Below are 11,474 nucleotides of genomic sequence, written 5' to 3'. Positions count from 1 at the left end.
TGAAGGCCTATGATCCATCTCAAATTCATTTTTGTGAAGAATGGGGGAGGGGCGTCTTGGTTCATTTTTTTCCACATATGGATGTTTAGCTGTTTTGGCCTCATCTATTGAAATGACTTTCCTTGTCTGTCAGATTGCTTTGCTACCTTTGTCAAAAATCAAGTAACCATATAAATGTGGATTTGTTTATAGGCTCTCTCTTGTATTCCACTGATTTAACTGTTAATCCTTATGCTAGAATCACACTGTCTTGATTAATGGATACTACTGACTACAATATTCCTTGTATTGCTTTACAAAATTTGGGCCTCTATAAAACAGGATATATATGGGCACCTGGCTGGCTCAGTCAGGAGAGCATGCGACTTTTGATCTTGGGGTTATGAGTTCAAGCCCCACATTGGGTGTAGAGATTACTTAAAATATCTTAAATACAAAAAAACCAGGATATATAAATTAAGTTGAAATAATTGAATGATCTCAAGATGAGCCTAAAATAATCCTTATGAAATCATTTTCTAAAATTGTATCATGGTTTTGAAAACACTCCATAATTACTATTGTATCCAGAGCAAAATACATTTACCCACAAACAAATGAGAAACTACAAATTCTTCTTTATTACCTTCAACTGAAATTATGTATGAAAAATATTCATTAACTTTTCTACTCAATTTCCCACCAGATTTTCTCACATTAGTTTTTTAATAATACCACAATGTAGTTAAGTTTTAAAACAATCCTTAAAAAACTCATGTGTTTGAAGCTAGAAGATGAATACACAGTCCCCCTACATATGCTTAAACTTTTCCATAATAAAATGTTAAAAAGTCATGTATCAATTTCAGAAACGTATCTAGAAAAAAAAAAAAGTAGATAATTGCCTGTATAAAAAGAAGTTTTATAAAATCTCCTTTAAAGTTTAACTTGGAAAAGATTAGGAGCAAGAATACAATTATTTCATAGAATCAAAAACAAAGCAAATTCCAAAAGCAATTTTAAAAAATCCATTGTCAGCTAACTATACATGGTTCTTGGAAACTATTGGCTACACCAATTTCATTCAAATTGCCATAGAAGGATCCTCCACCATGACATCATATTTTTTTAAAAAGCAGATAGCCTGAATTGTCAAACCTCTGATTTTCTTATAGATACATACAGCTTAGCAGTTTGAAAAATGTTGCCAAACTGAGAGCAACACCGAAAGTCTTGAAAATTTATCATTTGTCCTTAATCTGAAATTCTGTTTTGAAGAATACTCACACCTTCCTAAAATAATTCTATAATACATAAATAAATAACCCCAAACACTTAAAGAAAGTCTGCTAAAATAATTTGGACGTTTATTACTTTTTCTACTGGCAGCAATGAAAATCACTAAAAACTATACTTTTGTCTTTTTCAAATGGTCTGCATTAAAACCATACTTTCTCAAGATAAAATTCAGCTTTAAAATCCTCAAAATGTTTAGATATCAAAGACATATACCAATTTTCTTTTCATGATGAAGAGAAAACAAGAGATCCAGTTTAATCAAGATCTGACATTCATAAATTTTAAGCTTGTAACTGAACTAAGATCAATTTTAACAATTACAGGTAGAGAATATCATTTGTGCAATTTCTAGGTTCATTGTGATAGTATACATCCAGAGAACCAACAGAAGTTCTCAGATCCAATGTCAAATAATGGGATTTGGGCAAGCACTCTCAACATCACTTTTATTTAATATGCACCACATGCACATGATGCAGGTAGGGAAGGAATCCATGCATTAAAGACAAGACAGACTGGTACTACGCCAAACGTGCACTGAGTCAATTAGGATGTTGCTCAAAGTTCTTTATACTTAATGGTTTCCATGAAAATAAGTGCAGAAGCAGAAATGTGGACACATCCCAAAGCATTTTCTTCATTTGGTTTCCTGCGCTTTCTTTGCATTCTGTTTTTCTTTTGCCTAGAAGTTAAAGATTGTATTCTATAAAATCTTACAAGTCCATTTTAGGTCACATTAAAATTTGTGTAAGAGGGTATCCTTAAGTTAAAAAGATTGAAACGCATCGTTTTTAAGATTTCTAGAGCATTATCTTTCATAACTCGAGACTTACAACAACCTACTGCGGACAAATTATAGTTATGCTTTACCCTCAGTAAAAAAGGATCATGTTTGGTTTGTAGTTCTTTCCTATCTGAAGTTAAAATGTATTATTATAATGATCTAAAAATACATAATTACTAATTCCATAAAATCATACTCATTCATAAATATTTCAAAACAATATATTTACATATGTGTCCATTTCTCATTCAAATGGAGTAAAAGAAAAATCTTACATTAGTTTCTGCATATTCGAACAAATGAGTTTAACATCTCACTAAAGGATTATGTATCTGTAGTATTGATAAACTTTATTTATACAACCCAAAAAATGCTCTCACACTTTATTTCATTTATCCTCATAACAATTAGATAGCTTGAACCCAGTAATTCTATTTTATTTTCAGCAGATGAAGAAGACAGAGCTTACAGATAACAAACTTGACCTAAGTCACACAGCTAGAAGAAAATAAAACCTCGAGAGGTCAAAGACACCTGTTCCACAGCAGTGCTTTTCAATGTACATACCAATAACCTGGGGTCCCTATTATAATACAAACTGATTCAAAAAAATAACTGAGGTTCTAAGTTTCTAACAAATTCTCATATGATACCAATTCTGCTGGTCCTCAAATGATACTTTGAGAATAATTCAGAGTACTAGAATATAATATTCTTTCCACTATGCCACTTGAATCAGAAAGGAACAAATAGAGTTTTGCTATTATACAACTAAGAAAAAAAGTCCTTAGATTAAAAAATAGGGTAATTAGGACAATTACAATCTTTTTTATAATTCATTAGGTAGGGGTGCCCTTGTGGCTCAATAGGTTAAGTGTCCGACTTGGGTTCAGGTCATGATCTCACACAGTTTATGAGTTTGAGCCCCACAACGGGGCTCTGTGCTGACAGCTCAGAGTCTGGAGCCTGCTTCAAATTCTGTGTCTCCCTCTCTCTCTACCCCTCCCCCACTCACACTGTTTCTCTCTCTCTCTCTCTCTCAAAAATAAATAAGCATTTAAAAAAATTATAATGCATTAGGTAGTATAATTATTATACAAATAGTGTATTTTATTATGATAAAATAGAGTGCTATGACTTAGAATATTAAGAGGAAATATGTTATGTGTATCATATAAAATAAAACTGCTGGGGTGCCTGGGTGGCTCTGTCAGTTAAGTGTCCGACTTCAGGTCAGGTCATGATCTCACGGTTTCTGAGTTCAAGCTCCACATCAGGCTCTGTGCTGACAGCTCAGAGCCTGGACCCTGCTTCAGATTCTATGTCTCCCTCTCTCTCTGCCTCTCCCCCACTTGTGCTCTCTCAAAAATAAATAAAATGTAAAATAAAACTGCTTGCATGAACATTTTTAGTTAACAAGCATAACTTGTAATTTGATATGTATACAATTTTTACAATAGAAATTCTGTTTCCAAATAATGAAAATACAATTCAACTTCAGATATAATTTGAAATTAAAATACATATTTTTTCCTTATTGACCCCTGAATATATAGAATGTTTAGTTGGATTAACAAAAATAAACTTATACTTTATGACATAAACTTTATAACATAATTAAATGAGCAAAGACATAATGCAGAGCGTGTCCATATAATTATTAAAATATATAATTCAGATAAAATTAAGAAGAAGTTAAGTAAGTTTTATAACTATGTATTTTTAGGTTACATCCTGAGCAGTGTTTATGTAATGTATATTCAACGCCTCAGATAAGAGTAGAAGCCTTATGTAACAAAAGTGCTTATAAGCCAAGATCTTAACCTAATTCATTATAGCCATATGCCCTTGGAACAAAGTCTTGATCTTTTCTTTATTATTCTGTAAAACAAAAAGATTTCCAAACCCAAACACTTTCATGCCATCACAGGCTATAAGCAACTGTCTCAGTTACTCGGAGATCTGATCCTGGACAGGTTTGGCATTCAGCATCACTGCCGAGAGTAGTCTCATCTTTCCTGTTTGGTTCCTTCTACCCCTTTTATGCTTTGTTCCTTTATTCTACTTTCCCTTGGCATGGGGGTTTGGGGGGGGGGGGGGGGGAGGAGCATTTCAACTTACTAATTTCTTAGTTAACTTCAACTTATCCATTTCTGAATTCTACATGTAATTTTTCTTAGAAGTATTACCATTAAGCATTTATCACTATTAAAGCCCTTGTATATAATTATAAAATCTCATCTTTATTCTTTCATTTGTAACATTAGCAGAAAGTGATATTCAATATGATACAATAACTCCTTTTTTCAAAATAAGATGAACAAAATATATTTGTGCTTAAGGAAGCGGACTTATTGGTAGACAATAAGCATTTGATTCTAACTACAGATTTAAAATTTTGTGGATGTGAAACTTCAAGGGGCATAGCTATTTAGGAGCCCCGCTGTGCTCCCCCCTGATCTTCAGCATGAATTTATTCTGGCACCTATCAGAACAATTCTATTCAACACGATACTATAGTTGTTTATTCTTTGCCCCAACTATATCATGAATTGCTTAAGAGGGAAGACATCTCTAGACTTTAAGAGAGGTCCAGGAATAAAGCTGCAACTAGATAAATGATGAATGATTTTAAAATTTCAAAAATTTTTATCAAGTAATGCATCTGAATTCCTTTAGGGGATACTCCTTAAAGGATATATTCCTTTAGGGGAATCCCTTAGGGGATAACAGATATTGCATATACATGAAGAATAAATGTAACCTCAATATTGCTTATGCAATATTATTAATCAAAAAACAGTTGGAAGAAAGAGGCAAGAGGTAGAAGATCAATAACTACCCCCTCAAAAAAACAGATGCAAACACAAGAACACACTGAGCTGGTGTTCCACCAACACCAGACGCTCATACTGCCACCCTGTGTCCAAACTAACGTCAACTCAGAAATTACAGTTCCAATGGAAAAGCTGAAAAGCTGTTCCAACTACACTTTCAAAAAACTCTGGGGATATACGGTCATTAAAATCAAACAAGAATGGTCGTTTTCCTAATTTGCACCAAAAAGTTTATTCACAGATCAGTTTTGAAGCAAAATACATACATATTAAATTTCCCTAATAAACATTTGTCTGGCCTTTAATAACATTTATGTATATTTAGAATCTGATGTAACATGTTTAACATAACAGCCTACATATTAATATTTTAATATTTTTAATAGTGAAATATTTCATAGTGTTGCATGCAAAGAACACACTATGGAGGTACTTCAGAGACTCACAGAATCCTAATTGTTAATCTGAAAATCTAAAAATCAGTTTCCCATCTTACACTTTTATAGCTTTAATACCCTGGGATACATGAATAGAAAACCTATATGGAAAAGAGAAGATTGAGGGTGCCCTGGGTGGTGGCTCAGTCGATTAAGTATCCGACTCTTGGTTTTGGCTCAGATCATGAACTCACGGTTCCTGAGATTGAGCCCCGAAATGGGCTCTGTGCTGACAGTGCAGAGCCTGCTTGGGATTCCCTCTCCCTCTCTCTCTCTCAAAATAAATAAATAAACATTTTTTTTTTATTTTTATTTTTTAACGTTTATTTATTTTTGAGACAGAGAGAGACATAGCATGAACAGAGGAGGGGCAGAGAGAGAGGGAGACACAGAATCCTAAACAGGCTCCAGGCTCTGAGCGGTCAGCACAGAGCCCGACGCGGGGCTCGAACCCACGGACCGTGAGATCATGATCTGAGCCGAAGTCGGACGCTTCACTGACCGAGCCACCCAGGCACCCCAATAAACATTTTTTTAAAAAGGGGAAGACTTAGCAGTTTTCTGCAATAATTTGTGTACTTAGTGCTAAAAGCAGAAGCACACGTTTCAGGATCTGGGTAATAAGGTATACACAAAAACCATAACTTTCACTTCGTATCATTTAAAATTTAAAATTTATGATGATATAAAAAAGCTGGGTTGAAATGTATCTTTGCTTCATACTTCAATTTTTTTTTTTTTTAACGTTTATTCATTTTTGAGAGACAGAGAGAGATACAGCATGAGCGGGGAAGGGGCAGAGAGAAGGAGACACAGAATCTGAAACAGGCTCCAGGCTCTGAGCTGTCAGCACAGAGCCTGATGCGCGGCTGGAACTCACAAACCGTGAGATCATGACCTGAGCCGAAGTCGGCTGCTCAACCAACTTGAGCCACTCAGGCGCCCCTCTTTGCTTCATACTTTAAAATTAATAAGAAACACATACCTACCATGTGCTCTGCTCTTAAGTTAATGATCCAAAATGTTATTTGCCTAGTACTGTCTTCTCAAAGTGTTTCTCAAAACGTGGTACACAAACAAGCTGCATTAGAGTCACTTGGGGTAACTCTAATTAAAGATTTCTTCCCCTATATCAGAATATCTGGGGAGGGGCCAGGTAACATGTATTTTAAAGAGTATCCAGTGATGGTCACTTTTAGAAACACTGATTTACAGTATAAACTTAAAAACAATTTAATTGCATTGCATTTATTCAATAAATATTTAAGTGCCTTGTTCTGAAGATAAAAATCTTAGAAATCAGAATTTTTCACAAACCTTTGTTAGTTTTTCTTTAGCGGAAAGAATACTAGCTTAGGAATGAATACAAAAAACCTATTTCTTAGTCTAGGCTATGGTTATTTTTTCCCCCTTCAATGTCCATTCCAGTTTTAAATTCATCGATAATTCAAATTTTTCTTAAACTAAAGAACAAAGAATCTATTATCTCAATTATTAACATTAAAAATTTGCTTTCAGAGGCACCTGGGTGGCTCAGTCAGTTAAGCGTCCAACTTCAGCTCAGGTCATGACCTTGCAGTTCATGAGTTCAAGCCCTGAGTCAGGCTCTGCTGACAAGCTCAGAGCCTGGAGCCTGCTTCAGATTCTGTGTCTCCCTCTCTCTCTGTCCCTCGCCTGCTCACATGCTGTCTTTCTCTCTCAAAAATAAATAAACATTAAAAAATATATATATTTTTTAAAATGTTGCTTTCAGCTTAAAGAAAGGAAATGTTTTAAATTTTATTCTAATATATTAGGTACATTCTGAGTTCGTAACACTAAGGATTCTGGAAGGCTAAAGCAGTAGGGCAATTCCTTATTTTTATTTTACAATATCAGGTTGAATTAATGCTTAGCTAGAATATAAAACAATAGGAGAAAGCCAAAAAAATAAAATAAAAATGCTTCAACAAATTTCACCTCTACTCAAGCCAAAAACAAAAAAACAAAAAAACAAAAAACAAACAACACAACACTGTTTTGGGGGAATCTAAATCTAATAAGTATTCACCAGTAACTTACCTTTTCTACTAGTGGTATTAACTGCTGGTGTTCTGCTAAAGTCTTTAATAATTCCATAATGAAAGGCAGATAATTATGCTTCCTTCTGATATTTTCAATCTGAAAGTAAAACAAATATCAAAACACACTAACTTTACATTTCTACTAAGTTCCTAATATTGTAATTTTTGCATCCTACTCAATAGAAATGGGAAAAAAATCTTCCATTCTCATGACAAAAAATATTAGAAATAATGAGATTATATCCCCACTGAGAATAAAGACTAATACAATAAAAAATACGAGGAGTTTCTTGGGTTATGGTTTCCCACCCTTGGCTTAGCAAATAGCAGAGGCTTTTAAAAGTCTAAAATTATTTATGAAAACTTAACTTATGAAAGCAAACTTAAGAAGGCCCACGTGGTAAATTAACTTGCGATTTGCTACTATAACTATGCAAATAATCAGGAAAGCCTAATGAAAGCAGCTTTATTCTGTGATCAAGAATAATTTTTCTCTGAATTACTTTTAATCAAAATAGGGTGGACTACAGGGAAAGACCTGTACTTCAAAGGAAAACTATGCATTGTCTAGGACACCTCTCCCAAGTTACCCAATTCGAGTTTTTCACTGCCATTAAGCTATTAAATATTCTGTCTAGCAATTTATTTCCCTTCTCCCGTAGAGAAAAGTTTCCATCTTTAGTGAATTCATTTCAATATTCCTTCAGATAAACTTGAGCTTCTTGACTCCTCACTTGAACTAGCTGTGACATCTTACGGGTTCCTCAAATTAAATAATGAATTTAATAAAATCTTAACATATGCTCATTTTATATCAGTAGGAGAATCATTTTACCTTTTGGAACAAAGCATTCTCCAACAGTGTAGCAGGTAGAGATTCTGAAAACCAAGTGTGTGTTTTACTTTAGGCTAATATTAAAACTTGGTTAATTATGGAATAACCCTGCATAAGAATGCATAAGTGGTGGGTAGTTATTTTGTGTACCACATAAAATGGAAGATAAACATTCACGCTTTTATTCCTTACCTCCCTGTCTCTATGAACTTGGCCCACCTTTTTCCTGCCTGGAATACTCGAGCCAGGCCCTACTTCCAACTAAAGAAATCTTACTAGTTCCAGGTTCATTTATTTTATTTAACAGTTATTTGTAGACTGTTAAATATGATGCAAAGCACTATGCTAACACTGTGATGATCAATTAAAAATTTTAAAAAAGACAATCCTTGCCTTCAAAGTGAGATTCAAATGAAAACCAATGCTTTTCCTACTATGATACACATGAGAAATAATATAACTATCATTTCCAAACTCACGCAAAATTCAGAGCTCCCTTCACACTTCGTACTGTCTCTGAAGAAAGCTTATCAGATTGCAAATGAAGGAGAATGACATTATTAAAGATCACATTGCTTTATATTTGCCTTTCAATTACATAAATGTTTGCCATAATTAAAATTAAATCAAAAAAATTTTAACAGCCTAAAAAACTAAAAAGGAAAATAAAACAAATGAACCCAACTGTGTACCAAATTGGTGATAGAATCACACCAAGAGAAAATTTTCTGAAATAACTTTAAAAACACAGTAATTTAATTATTTATCCAAAATGGGATATATCCTAAGAAAAAACTTTTCAGTTGTTATTAATGCTACTTACTACTATTGCTGTTTCTGTACCTTTATATATATACACTTATATATACTTATAAATATATGCACGTTATATATATATAGCATAAGGCAAATAATTAATAATTATTTGCTTATACATGAATATACTATATATATATACAGCATAAAGCAAATAAGTAATTACGTTAATATTGTTAGGAATCAAGATTTTCAGCTTAAGAGAAGAAATGTGAGGTGCCTGGGTGGCTCAGTCAGTTGAGCACCCGAGTCTTGATTTCGGCTCAGGTCATGATCTCAGGATTCACGGGATGGAGCCCCACATAGGGCTCTGCGCTGATAGCACGGAGCCTGCTTGGGATTCTCTCTCTGCCCCTCCCTTACTCATGTATGTAGTCACATGCTTTCTCTCTCTCTCTCTCTCTCTCTCTTTCTCTCTCTCAAAATAAGCATTTAAAAAGGAGAGAGAGAGAAGATGCAAATAGTTAATTTCAAGTATAAAGCCATTTAATTCTTTCTTTTTTTTTAAGTAGGCTCCACATGCAACATGGGTCTTGAACTCAAGACCCTGAGATCAAGAGTCCCATGGTCTACCAGCTGGGCAAACCAGGCACCCCAAGTCCTTTAATTCTAAATTTGAATACTGAATTCACATTATATTTTCTCTTCAAACTAAAACAAGCAGCAAACAAAAATGTATTTCTTAACTCTGAAAAGGCCTAGACATAATGACCAATTGGTATCACTGTGTACCCAAAGAGTGGTTTCTAAATACCATTTCCCAACAATAGGACACAGAGCTTCTTGAAAAAATGGCTAATCCAAGTCTGAAGCAGGAGATCTACAAGGTGATTCTGAAACATCTAGTCATGCTAGAAAGCAAGGAAACTATCAGAGATGACGAGAATCCCATCAAAAGAACTTAGGAGACAGCCTGAAGTTGATCCTAATGGCCAAAGATGAAATAATCTGATCATCCATAACTGCAGTGAACTGAAGCATCAAATCAGTTAAAAAATCTGTTCATAACAATACTTCAAAAAAAAAATTAAAAAGAAAGAAATCTCACTAGTTACCTTTGTGGGGTGCCACGGAATCAACTAATTATTCTGAAAACTAGTAATTGATGGGGGAAAACAATCAAGTATTCAATATACTTTCATGTTAAAATATACTACTCTATATTAAAACAATAAAGGAACAAATAAAAGGAAAACATACCTTATATCTTTTTAGTTTCTGTACTTCTTCTTCAATAAGCATCTGATTTTTGGCAACCTCTGACTGAATAGCACTTAACATATTATTACCCTGATCTGTATCCATGGGTTCCTCCTTAGGGTAAAGAAAAAGAAACACCATACCCTAATGATTGAGGCTTGAGTCCAAAATATTTTAAAATTATATACATAGTACAATTATTTCCAAATTTTACTCTTAATATTGGTGACAGAATTCCAGCCTACTAACTGCAATATTAAAGGACAAAAGCCCTAAGTAGTACCATCCATATTTCTATGTTCTACAATAACACATATGCATTTTTAACTAAAAACAATCTATACTGCAATATGCTGTGTTGCTATAATCTTTTGTTCAGCTATAAAATAAATATGCTTAAATATGTTCTTAAGAATATGGGATCAAAGAATGTAAAAAAGGTACTATTACTAATTATCTTCTCCAATCATATTTACTACAGAAAGATAATCAATCATATAGGCTAGTAAAGATTACATGTATCTAAATGTACCCAAGTAATTCTTTGAGAAATATATTCTAACTTGCTTAATTATATAATGAAATTAGTTAATTGCTAATACTTATATCCATTTAATATTTGTTTTAAGTGGCTTACATATATCATCTCATTTAATCCTCACAACAGCCTTATAAGGTAAATACTATTTTCATTTGACCTTAAGAAACTGAAGCACAAAGAAATATTCCAATTCATGCATCCATTAAGTGACAAAGCCAGGAGCTGAATCTAGGCAACCTGACTCCATAGTGTATTCTCTTAATCACCACTCGGGACACTTGATTAAATCAGGAAGGAAGGAATGAGGAAAGAGAAGGAGGTAGGGAGGGAGGGAAAGAGAGAAAGAGAGAGAGAGAGAGAGAGAGAGAGAGAGAGAGAACAAAGGAAGTAGAGCAAGAAAGAAAGATAAAGAATACTTTCCCTAAAATAACTAAACTAGAACTTTGCACTTAAAAACATGGCCAAAAGGGGTGCCTGGGTGGCTCAGTTGGTTAAGCCTCCAACTTCAGCTCAGGTCATGATCTCATGGTTCGTGGGTTCGAGCCCCGCATCAGCCTCTGTGCTGACAGCTCAGAGCCTGGAGTCTGCTTCAGATTCTGTCTCCCCCTCTCTCTGCCCCTCCCCCCACTCATGCTCTGTCTCTCCCTCAAAAATAAATAAATGCTTAACAAAAAAAAAAAAAA

At 34.1% G+C, this 11,474-nt stretch overlaps 1 protein-coding gene across 1 annotated transcript in view; it reads right to left on the bottom strand.

Moving 5' to 3' along the window:
• Positions 1-1,707: 1,707 nt before the first annotated feature.
• UCHL5 (ubiquitin C-terminal hydrolase L5) overlaps positions 1,708-11,474 on the bottom strand; it is a 39,075-nt gene continuing 29,308 nt past the window's right edge. Inside the window, exons 9-11 of the mRNA XM_049634544.1 lie at positions 10,251-10,364; positions 7,398-7,496; positions 1,708-1,960 (exon numbers count right to left, since the gene is read on the bottom strand). Of these exons, the coding sequence (XP_049490501.1) occupies positions 1,916-1,960; positions 7,398-7,496; positions 10,251-10,364 (258 nt within the window). The 3' untranslated portion in view covers positions 1,708-1,915. The remainder of the gene's footprint in view (positions 1,961-7,397; positions 7,497-10,250; positions 10,365-11,474) is intronic.

This window comes from Panthera uncia, chromosome F1, assembly GCF_023721935.1.
Source record: "Panthera uncia isolate 11264 chromosome F1, Puncia_PCG_1.0, whole genome shotgun sequence".
Classification (NCBI taxonomy): domain Eukaryota; kingdom Metazoa; phylum Chordata; class Mammalia; order Carnivora; family Felidae; genus Panthera; species Panthera uncia.
The sequence above is the reverse complement of the archived record's forward strand: the minus strand, read 5'-3'. Positions and strand labels throughout refer to the sequence as shown.